General features: G+C 40.8%; 1 protein-coding gene across 3 annotated transcripts in view; it reads right to left on the minus strand.

Annotated features, from left to right (window-relative positions):
• The window catches only part of LOC120725743 (partitioning defective 3 homolog), a 340,776-nt gene that overhangs the window by 305,452 nt on the left and 23,273 nt on the right, over nucleotides 1-12,051 (minus strand). For all 3 annotated transcript variants that reach the window (XM_040018776.1, XM_040018775.1, XM_040018777.1), the window contains exon 2: nucleotides 13-114. In XM_040018776.1, coding sequence (XP_039874710.1) covers nucleotides 13-114 — 102 coding nt within the window. The remainder of the gene's footprint in view (nucleotides 1-12; nucleotides 115-12,051) is intronic.

Here is a 12,051-nt window from a genome sequence, read left to right on the forward strand (position 1 = left end):
ACTTCGACTCACCCTATCTTTGTCATCCACCACATCGCACAGCATATCATCCTGGTCCAAAATACCACCATCGCCATGTTCCAACCTGTTCACCTGAACCCAGTAGCTGGGGTCCTAGGAGAGGAGAAAAAAAAAGGAGTTAAAGTATAATCTGTGTAAAGAGATCACCTCGATTTGTACCATATACAATCAGGATTTGTAGCATTATGTATGTAAAGCCATATATATTATAATAGGATTCCCAAACCAAATGAATTAGGAGCTTGTGACTGTAGCAATCAGCTGATCTGATCGCCATGTGGTTCATATCATGATCCAGTCAGCTGGCACACAGGAGCTCTGACATAGTTATGGATTGACATCATGATAGCGGTTATGAAAAATTATAATCCCCTGCTGGATGGCCTGCAAACTAAGCATATGGCTCACATAATTTTTCATGTCGATGTAGAAAAGGGAATGCATGTGATTGACAAGGATCATCCACCCTCTTTCCAGTCAATGAATTAAAAAAAAAACATTGCCCTTGTTTGCATATTTTAAAATATTTTTGCAGGATATCAGTATGTAAACAAAGAACCCGATAAAACAGCACGGTTTATATCTATAATCCTGCTTGCTTTTTTGTTTTGTTTTTTGTTTTTCCTTTTCTTCACTTTGTCCTGTCTGAGAGTATGAGTCAGAATTGTTGTCTGAAAGCCCCAAAAGTGGAGCATTACAGCATTCACTATAACTGTGCACTTGACAGTCAGATAGCATTCATTAGCATTTTTATTTTGGGTTATACAACCTAACGGACAACACCGGGAAGGAAGGAAGGAAGGAAGGACGGAAGGAAGGACGGAAGGAAAGAAAGAGTTAAAAAAGTAACCAATAATACAAGATATTTTTAGATCCAGCAGCAGCACAAGATAGTGTGCCTGTGGGTACACAGGTGTTCCTAAGGTCTCTCCAGTAGTGTCTAACAGTGGGTGTGTGGAGCCACAACCCCGCACCCCAGGACCTGAAGCAGGCATGGAGGAGACTCAGGGCCCAGTCCTCCAGAGGCCCTCCAGCATGAGAGCCGCAAGCAGACCACGGCAGGGACAACCGTGGCCCCCACTTCAGAGAAAAGCAATACTAAACTCAGATTATTCCTAACTATTAATATTATTATGCCTTTTTCAAATGCAGACCACTTCTCCTGCACTATTCACTGCATCAGAAGAATTATAGAAGCAGTTAAGTCGAGAACAGGGACTAAATTTCAAGCTGGATGAAAAATTGTATATTTATGTTTCTATTTTAAGTTTTTTTCAGTCCGAAGTAAAACTAATACCTAAAAGAGAAGGAACACTTGTTCTTTCAGCTTTCTTTTCAACTAGTAAAAAACTGCTGTTTCATTATGCTCCACAATTTAATGAAATACAACATCTGTGCACAGAGCATTGATAGAAATACAGAAGATTTGGTGTGTGGCAGCTCCACCATCCTCTAAAACTACAATCATCAAAACACGAAATGAGGGAAAATCTTTTGGAAGAATGGCGAAACGTGCATTTGCTCTGAGAGACTTCCAGACGCATGGAGAATCAACGCCAGGGTGCACTGAAGCCGTTTCGGTGCCACGTGTTGGGCAGGCACCTTAGATTTATGTTAGTTTTAGCTTTAACTGCCAAGCTTTAGCTAGCTAGGCAGATGTCTCAAGAAGAACTCAGTTACTGCACTACTTGATTTTGACCTTGATTCAGCAGTTTTAACAATTATTATGCATTCCTATGGTTTTTGGCAATTTAAAGCTTGGCGAATGTAGTTACCTCATTTTGTCTGTACAGCACTGTGTAGGCTGACATGGAAACAAGCTATGTAAAACAGCTTCACATGACATGACTGCGGGTTTGTGTACAAACAACCTGATGGAAGATTTCATGTTTATCTGTACTGGTTTAGCTTACTTTGAAATCAAAAGCTTTATTTGTCTTCTTTGATCCGTGTCACCCTCCCACATTTTGGCTTTGCCCAATTCATAGCCTACAAGCACTAGAGCATGATAGCTCATTCAGTCAGGAGGGTAAGGAGAAACCACAGAGCCCAGTGATCGTCCTTCCTCCTTCGCTACGTTATGAAAAAATCTTCTAACTCTTTTGTCTGGATTTTGTTCTCACCATTTCCTGCTCTCCGCTTCCCCACTTATGCATTCCCTCCAAACTGAGCTGTCTTAAGGACTGTGGTTAAATGCCTTCATGCACATCCTTGTTGTACTGAGCTCCAGTGCGGTACACCAGGGAAAATGGTCCAAATCGTGAGGGGAATGACTGTGTGGTATTTTTCCTTCCTTTTGAGGTTATTAAAAGGGAAAAGATGGCGAGTTCATCGAGTTGCTTCCAAATGACAAGACAAAAATACGTGAAGGCTTCAGAAGATAGTTGCTATTTTATTAATGTCCAACACAATAAAATCAGTTAGCCATTACAGAAAGCAAATATAAATGTATATATGGACTGTGTTTAAAATTAATCCTTGTGTAATAGTATAACAATAAAAGCAATTACAAAACACAAACTGACTGCCAGCATTACAGAGCAATAAAGAAAAAATGTTGAAATGTTGTCATGCTGCTTGTACTGTTCCAGACTTGTTGCTCAGATGGGATTATGGGGAAGAAACATAATTCTGAGAGAAGCTCAGCCGCACAACTTAATTCCAGAAATACTCTGAAGTGATGAGGAAAAGTCAGACAAGCAATTCAGATTTTACTTACAGATACACTCCAGCCTTGCATCACTGTTCTTTGGTTCATCAGAGCCACATCTCTTAAATCTGTGTTTTAAAAAGGGTTTGGTGTAAATACTTCGATCTCAGCTAAACTCCAGCTATGAGATGGCCTCACTGCTTACCTACATGTAAGCAGTGAGAGCTCTTAAGAAGACACGGCTGGTCATGTTAACCGTTCAGCTCACGAAAAAAAACACAACCCACAACTAAATGGTGAAATCCCCTGTTTAACCTACTTCTTAGTATTACTTCTCTTCTTTCGTTCTGCAGCCCTGCGCCACAGCTGAGAGTATACAGCACCGCATTAGCAACTTGAGCGTGGTACTGACGTATTTGGATTTAAACACCCTGTTATTTTTCCTTTAATGATGTCTGACAGTGTCAACGATCTGTCATGCCACTGAGCTTTTCGTGAGCCTTCCCTTAAACGCCATCACTTATACTTAAGATTTTCTGTGTTCTCTTTTTACCTCTAATGGAAAAACAAACAGTTACTTAAAGTGTAAAGACTGGTATGCAGTAAACTGGTATGCAGTAAACTGGTATGCCATCATGGACCTTCTGTAAGCGAACCACTAGCAATCCACTATGTACTTGAGCAAAGCGGTTTTATTATGTATATCCCATTTAAAAACATATGGGCTCGATCAGATTTTGAACTAGAGACCAGTACATTTGGACTGAGGACAATCAAAAGGAGCAGGACCTTCTACAAAGAAAGCATTATGAGCAAAGTAACAACAGTAACAACAGCTAAGGAGGACATCCACAGAGTTGATAAACTGATCGCACGCTCAGCAGTCAGCATCAGCTCATTTTCTTACCAAGCTCTCTGCAGCTAAATCAGCATGTCATCTCAGACTCGCTCTAGCATTATGTGATAACATTGTTATTCTGTTTCATTATATATTTTTCAGTACACATTTTTGTGTACTTAGACAAAGGTGATGAACGTTTTGCTACTAATTAGGTTCACTGGCAACAGATCAGTAACATGATATGATAGAAAAAAGGAGGCAGAGATTTTCAGAAATTTAAAATAAGTGTCCACAAACTGTCAAACAATTATCATATGATGTTCATTAATGTAAAACTGTGAAAACTTTGAATATCTCATCAGATACAGTACATAACATCAACATCTGAAAATATGAAGGTGCGTTATGCCTATGGAATTGAAAGGTGCTTATCTTGAAAGGCACCATCAATCCTAAAAGGTATAAGCAGTTTTAGGAGAACATGTGCTCCTGCTCAGATATCTTTATCTGAGAAGGCCTGCATATTTCTGCAAGACAATCCAAATCCCTTTATTGCATCTAGTACAACAGCATGCCTTCATAGTAGATGAGTGCCAGTGCTAGAGTGGCCTATCTGCAGCCCAGACCTTCAACCAAATGAAAATATTTGGCACGTCATAAAATAAAGAATACAACAGAGAAAGACTCAGGCCTGTTAAACAGCTAAATTTTCTATACAATCAGAATGGGACAACTTTTCTCTTCCAAAAGGCAACTGGTCTTCCCGATTCCCAAACATTTACGGACTGTTGTTAAAGGCGGTAAGCTTTCTATAACTTTCAGTCACAGGGTGATTGCACAGTTCATCTGGTGAGAAACAAACTCTTTCCAAACAATGATGGTCCAGGTTAGACTGACTGTAATCACTCTCAGATAGATTGGCAAAGGTTTGCCACCCAATTCAGAAACACAGACGGGCTGCCAAGAGTACCAACATGTTGCAATCAACCCAAGTCAGTCTGCACCAATTAGCAAAGTTTTTCTGCAACAAATCTCTTTGCAATAGGTGATCTGACTCAACTGGTTGTATTCGAGTTATGTTTGCATATCAGTACAAGGCTGGTGAGCACCTACGTCATAAGTTAAATTGCCATCCTGCAGTTTTTTTGCGGATGACTTTCTGAATTCCTGTTTCACATCCATGAGGTTCTGGGCGGATTCTGAATCTAAGTAGTCAATGTGAATCTCGCTTTAATCTGTGTATGTAGACGGTAAAAGATTTGCAACAGACAGCAGCATGTTTGTTATTTCCACCAATTTATCACAGTTAATCACCATATTATCTCCAACAGATTGGATGTAATTACCAACTTGACCTCATTCAATCACAAACTAATAGCAGACTAGATTGCAAGTTCATTGCCCAGTCGCAGTAACTTCACTTTTGCCACTGTGTCCAACCTCTGTTCTCCTTGTGAAATCTGAGGCATGTATGTCAACAAAAAGCACAGTGAAAAATGCAAACAGGTAAGATTATTATTAACTTGTAGAAACCTGTGTATCATGTGTTGAATGGTTGCAAGTTACATCACTGTCTTGGGAAGTGTGACGTCTTTTTTCCAGTGTTGCACAGTCTGAGGTTGAAGACAAAAGGCTTCAAGGGTACACGTAAGTCATGAACAAACGACCCTGAAGCCCTTCACTGTCCTTCATCATTTTATAATACAACTAGGATTATGATGCACATACTTTGATAGTCTGTGGGATCAACAGGTCACACTGAAACCACAAGATGCCAGATGAAACTCATAAATATGACACCTGACAGGTATTTCAACATACTGCAAACACTTGGGAACTTTAACACCAGGCATTGCTGGCATTATTGTATTACAGTAATACTATCGCCTAATGTTTAAATGTTTCCTCAGTAAGTCTCTAAATTACTGTCACTAGAGTCAAGAACCCGTGAAAAGGAAGTTACACTACAGAATGAGGAGAACCATGAACTTTCTTTAGGCAGCACTGCCAAAACCAACATTTGGGGAAAGCACAGGGTTTTCAGTTTCACTTTAATGATACAATGTAGCAAAGTAAGAATAACGAAAAAAAATAGGCCCGACCTGCTAATCAACTTTCATAAGAACAACAGGATTTAAACATGATCACTGTTTTGTCGAGGAGGAGACTCCAAGGTTTAAAATACTTTTTTTTATACTTAGGTAAAAAAAAAACAAAACAACAACAACTTACAAATAGTAAGAAAATGTATTTTGATCGATTTCTTGTAACAAGGCTTCTTGGCAATAAAACTCATTACTGACCAAGATTTATAGGCCCATTATACTTATTTTGTAATTGTGGGTTATTTTGTAATCCTCATCTTTCAAAAACCACCTGAATTTGTCAAAATGGTAAAATCCAGGCGAAGCTGATTTTTTTCCTGTTTTGAATGCCTTAAGCTACCATGATACACCAAATATTCCTGTTTTAAGTTTGTCTCTTGCCAAAACGGAAGTCTGATCACTCCTGATGCTGGTCACCAGCTTGGTCATGGGGGATGGCACCCCATTCTGTAACCAGCATTTGCTCGAGTAAGCCAGTGTGGTTGTGTTGGTCACTCAGGCACGAACGGCACGCTCAAGCTGATCCCACAAGTGTTCACTGAGGTTGAGGTCAAGACAGGCAACTCCATCTTCTCCACTCCCAAATTCATTGATGAACTTTGTTCTGTGGGTGTAAGCCGTGTCATCTTGGAGGATAGCGTTCACTCCTAGATTGCGGAAATATGGGATTGCCACTGATTGCGGAATCTCATCAGGATAACTTTCTGCATTGAAATCACCTCCAGTGATGACAAGCATTGCTTTTTCCCATGAAGGAAATACCGCCACACACCACCACACTGCCTCCATCAAAAGCTGTTACCCTATTAGTGCACCAATCAGCAAAGCGTTCTCTGTGCATTCTCATGGGCAGAATTGAGCATCAGTAATAATCAGGGCCCAATCTGGCACCTGATTATCAGCACCTGGGGTATCAGAAGCAACCCACACACTTTGCTGCTCAACTAACGTAGCCAAATTTAAGGTGAAATAAACAGACTTTAAAATTGTTACAACAAAGAAATAATCAACCAAACACAAATTTGCTTAATTTTTGTGCTTTAATCAGATGTCAACACATGAATATTGCATTGAGCGCCTGTCCCAGTGCCCTGATTAACCACTTTTGATCTTTATTCACCCACACAATGAGTGACATGCCGCCACCCATACACCGATCAGATATCTCCTTCTGAGATTCAGCCTAAAAAGGTGAGAGACAGAAAACACAGAGGCTGTTTGTTGTCTGTGTCACAAGCACACACACCCCCACACACTTGTGACATAAGTCCAGACAATAGCTTTCTTCACCCCTCTATCTGTGTCTTTGTGCTGAAGTGAATTGCCTGTTCCTGTCAAAGACCACACAAAGACTGGTGCCCTGGAGGAAGCTCGTGGTGAGGGAGGGTGGGAAAGAAGGAGCATGTGCCTGTGTGTGTTTTATGAGTGCTACATTAGCTCCTGAAAGTGTTCCTATTCCCACAGGGGGAAATGTCACCGTCTAAATGGGCTTCTCAAATATCCTGGCCAGCAGTAGGACCTTGTAGCGCAACAATAGCACATCTGACTCCAGCCCAGAAGGTTGAGTGCTCAAATCACATTGTGGTAAGAGGTTTTTGAAGTCAGCCACCATCAGTTCACGTTAGCCACACAAAATAAGCTTAGAAAGTAGGATAGCTCTGTATGCCACAACTCCAAAAATGCAAACAACACTTTAATTACTTTCCATTGGGCAATGTGGAGTATTTGGGGAAGATCCCTCACAGGCGGCATAAGTATGATGTTGCATTTTCACAAACCACAAACAGCCAGAGTTTACGGGACAAATGAAATGTGACCGTGTGTCTTATCTGCTAAAGATGGCATCTGCTGTGTAAACTGAGAAAGTGAGTGAGATGTGATGAAAGTATGCAAGCAGCTGCCAAAAAGAGGAGTCACAGAAAAGAACAACAGTGCGTTCATTATCTTATCACAGTTCTGCAGGTGCTGTTCAAACACAAATCGCTCTGCAGCAACATTATTCACTCTGATCTTTGTCTTTATATTAAGTCCATGATTCAGTTACAGTTGTAGTGAATGCTTTGACGAAGCTGTGCAGAAGGGCTGGCCATAAGAGATCTGCTCTATGAATCATGATTCTCCAAACAGATACAGTAAGGGAAATTTTACAAATGCTGAATTTGTAAAGTTAGCTCATTTCCAAAGAAATGAACACCAGGTTTGTGCTCATGCAAATCTGTTTGTCTGCCATGCTGAGCCATTAATTTGTGCTTGGCATAGGACTAGTCCAAAAGAAAGAGCCTATAGCTTAAAAAAAATCCCTAAATCTTACTAAACCTTTGGAATTTGTGTGTAATATGTTTTATGGTTGTTTTTGACCTAGCAGTAATCTAAAGAAGAGAATAATAATCATAAAATATGCAGGCCAAATATGACCCTGAGGCAGATGAACACTTCAGTGAAAAGAAAACTGTACGCATGAAGCAAAACTGCAGTCTTTGTACGAGTAAAGGAAGGAAGGCAGGTCGAGTTTCCATTTGGTTGGTTTATCTGGGAAGGTTACCGTAAGCACTCAGTGGGGTAAATTTTGAGATAAACACATCTTTAGCTGTATTCAGGCTTATTTTAGCCACAACGGCCCCTTGGCTATTACATCATAGGAAGTGGTTACACATTTCAGACACATTAACCTGACTCTGTCACGCTGCAAGTCATTTATGAACAATGGAGTTAACAGCACTTTGTTTTTGTTTTTTAAAGGGATGAGCATCGTGTAAAAACATATTTCTCACCAAAATCTCAGGAATTCATTAAAAGATGACGACACATTCCCCACCCTTTCACTCTCTGACCGAAGGGCTTATAGTCTATGAGCATTAGGCAGTGACCTCTGACCTCTGGGGTACAGACCTCCCTTTGAATCACTAAATGAGCCTAATGGTTCAACCTCTCAACCTCCAACTCTTACAGTTTGGGCTCTGTAGCACAATAACTGCTGTGATTTATAGTTAGCATGCTTTCCCCAGTGACTAACAAACATTACTGTCACACTTTCTGCTTCTCTTGCACACACACACACACACACACACACACACACACACACACACACACACACACACACACACACACACACACACACACACACACATCTCCTTAGCTGCTTATCTTTCCCTGAGCTTTAACTGTTTCTGTCACGATAAAGTAAAGCAAATGCAGAATAAAAGATACAAAACAGCAATGGGATACTGTTATGACTTAGTCACATGTAGTGCATGGAAATAAAAGGTGTTTCCAGAGGTGCTTAGTATCTTTGTTTCTGTGCATTTCGCTTTATTCTATAGCCTGGAATGCCTTTTTATCATTAACATGTCCTTGTCTGTCATGAAGGCTGAGGAGTGGGTGTGTTGGTGCTGAAACACGCCTCAAAGGACTCAGCCGTTGAAGAATGTGCTCAAATGAAAAGCTAACACAATCCTTACATAAGGTTCATCAACACCAAACATACTAAGATTACTGATAGAGTGAATAAATGTGGATTCCTGTCACTTCTATTAGGGTGTGTAATCATCCTCATATGCAAACTAACAGATATTTCTGGCAGCTCTGCAGTCCATGTTGTCCAGTCAGAATTTCCCTGTGGAGCTGACACTGTTAAATCACACAGGGCTAAATACTGGGTGTTTACGAAAGCATTCTTCAACTCGAATCGACTCGCTGGTTAATTTGGCTGGCTGTCATTATACTTGGGGGGGGGTGAGACAAATCCTTTCCTGTGGGGGTTGATTTTCCAGTTTAGTTCACCAGGTTTGTTTTGGTTTACTAAAATAGACCGAACAGGGCATAACAATTGCCTCCAAGAGGAAAATCGCAGCGTTAAAACTGTTGCTACCTACAGCCTGTCTGTGCGGAAGCAGACTCCAGTCGGATAAATAACTAGCGCTCTGATGGAAGTCTTACTCTGGTATTCCTCTGAGACAAAGTCACCTACAAGGTCTGTGCATTATTGATGTCGGCTTCCAGAGTACAACGCAGAGAGAAATATGATAACCCAATGTCCACGTGCAAGGAGACCTGAACAGTCTGGAGTCCTGCTGCAAAGTATTATTCAAACCACCGTATCCAGCATGACTCAGAGAACTCAAAATGAACAAAATGACTTGAAGTACTTTCATGTATAATTAAGGTTTAAGGGATATTCACGTATACATTTTAGGGAGTTCCAGACATGATAATTCCAAAACGTTCATAAAAGTTTCTTTTATGTAACATTGTTTCCTAAAGTATTTATTGCACTCCACCCAGATGCAGCAAGAAAGAGAGGGTTGGCTACCCACAGAGACACAAACAAACAGGAGGGGTGAGCTTTTGTTTGAATGCCTGTTTAAGTAACACTTAAAGTTGTGCATTGGTTAAAGTCAAACATCAGGAGAACAAAAAAAAAAAGAGAGAAGAAGATGATGCTCAGTAGTTACACATGTCTGACAATTTTCTAAACACAACTTTACACAAAAAAAAGACCACATTAAGCTTAAATGAATCTACAAAGCAGGTTACACACAGAGTAGAAGTGCATTTAGAAGTGTAATGCCTAGTTGCCTAAGCAACTTTCATTTAAACTGAACAAATTTCATTTTAAAATATTCTCTTCAACATTAGTTCTTTGACCGGATCTGCTGAAAAGCATAAACAGCATTATTGATGTCTTTGACTACACAGTTTTTCTGCCCTGCACTGAAAGATTGTCAGCACTAATGTCAAGAGGTTAGCAAGGGATTGAGCTGATTACAGACTGTCCAGTATTGAGGCAAACTCTGCAGCCTAGTGACACAGAAAGCCTCCGTGTATATGCGTGCACATGTACTACTACCATTAGTTCTCTACAGTCTCATATTGTAGTTGTGGAGAAGAAAGGAACCAGAAAAAAATATCCTACTGCACCTTTAAGTCAAAAGCCTGGCCATTATTTAGTCAAATGACACCTGCTCTTTCTGATTAGTCTGTTTGGATAAACCTCTGCAGTTTCCCTCACTGTGTGATTTGCTTGAGTAGGGGGTTTGTGATCCCTAAGCCTTGTTTCTCCAGAACTACAACTGCATCCCATCACCCCTTTTAAGTGCAACGTGGAAAGCTGAGCATCTGGTCTGCATAAAAAAGCAGGTCGGGGTGTGTGTGTGTGTTTGTGTGTGTGTCTGTGCAGATCAGACATGCTGCCTCATGGCTCAGCATGAGCTGAAACTGCCGCTGTGAAGGTTTCACCAACAAATAAAAAAAGGCATAATGTGAGGATCCGATTGTGCAGCTTAATAATTGTACCCAATTATCATCAATAATAAAAGTCCATTTTCAGACGGGCTGTGGCAGTGTTTGAGAAGCAGGACGGTGGTTTAATGACAGAACATCTCGATTCATTTGAGGGACTTTTTTAAACCAGTCCTATGACTGTAAAAAAGCAGCTTAGGAAGGTTAGGGCTTCATTAGTGAACAGGAAGCAATTTGAATGTAATATCTGATAAATAAGAAAAGCTCAGCTGTCATAAACACCAACCTTTTATTCGGTGAGAAAGACAATACACGAGCGTGTGCTTAAAAGCTAACATGTTGGCTCGCATCAGCACGTCACATTTTTACTGGCATGTTTATTAGCGGTCTGTCTGCAGTGCCAGGCAGGTAGCTTGATAGGGCAGCTAGCAAGTTTCAGCCCATCTGAGAGAGGGCTTATTAGCAACGCACGTGGACATACCTTACACACGTGTGACATGGCAGAAAACCTCCATGACTTGGCAAGAGACAAAATCTGTCTAACATCTATCATAACACTAACATGAACATTTTATCTTTTGACTTTTAAAACATTTGATTGCATATAAACTGTTATACAGAATATGGTTAAATAATGCCTGCTGGTTTTAAACCTAAAGTAGGGATTTAGCATTACCACCCGCTCTTTTAAAGTGAATGGTAATGCCACTACCCAGCAAACATGCCCATGTGGGTCCACAGTGGGTAGTTGTGGATGAACTGTCAGGCTTTGTGTTCAGGGCAAACGCACACTTACCCCATGTGATCCCCAAGTGCATGTACCCACACAGGGCCCACAGCAGGTTTATTCTTTGGGGCCCCTACATGAGTTTTCACAGTGAGCTATTCCAATGCACATTGGACCTAGCAGTTTTGTGGGTAACCCACTGTGGGTTTCCCATAGAAAATGCATGTGGAGCTCATGTAGGCTAGCCAATGAAGAGCCCATAACAAATTTGGCCTTTTGGGTCCCATTGAGCAGCAGTCCCCAACCCCCGGGGCCACAGACCAGTAGCGGTGCGTGAGTCGTTTGGTACCAGGGAGAGTTTAGGCTCGGGTGTGAAATTTATGGTTTTCAGGGGTTTTTTTTGGTTTTTAGTGTTATTTTTTTATTGTTTTTATTGTTAACACGGTTTCCCTGGGTCTTTTCCCACTGA

This window comes from Simochromis diagramma, unplaced genomic scaffold, assembly GCF_900408965.1.
Source record: "Simochromis diagramma unplaced genomic scaffold, fSimDia1.1 OVJJ01000717.1, whole genome shotgun sequence".
NCBI classification, from domain to species: Eukaryota; Metazoa; Chordata; class Actinopteri; order Cichliformes; family Cichlidae; genus Simochromis; species Simochromis diagramma.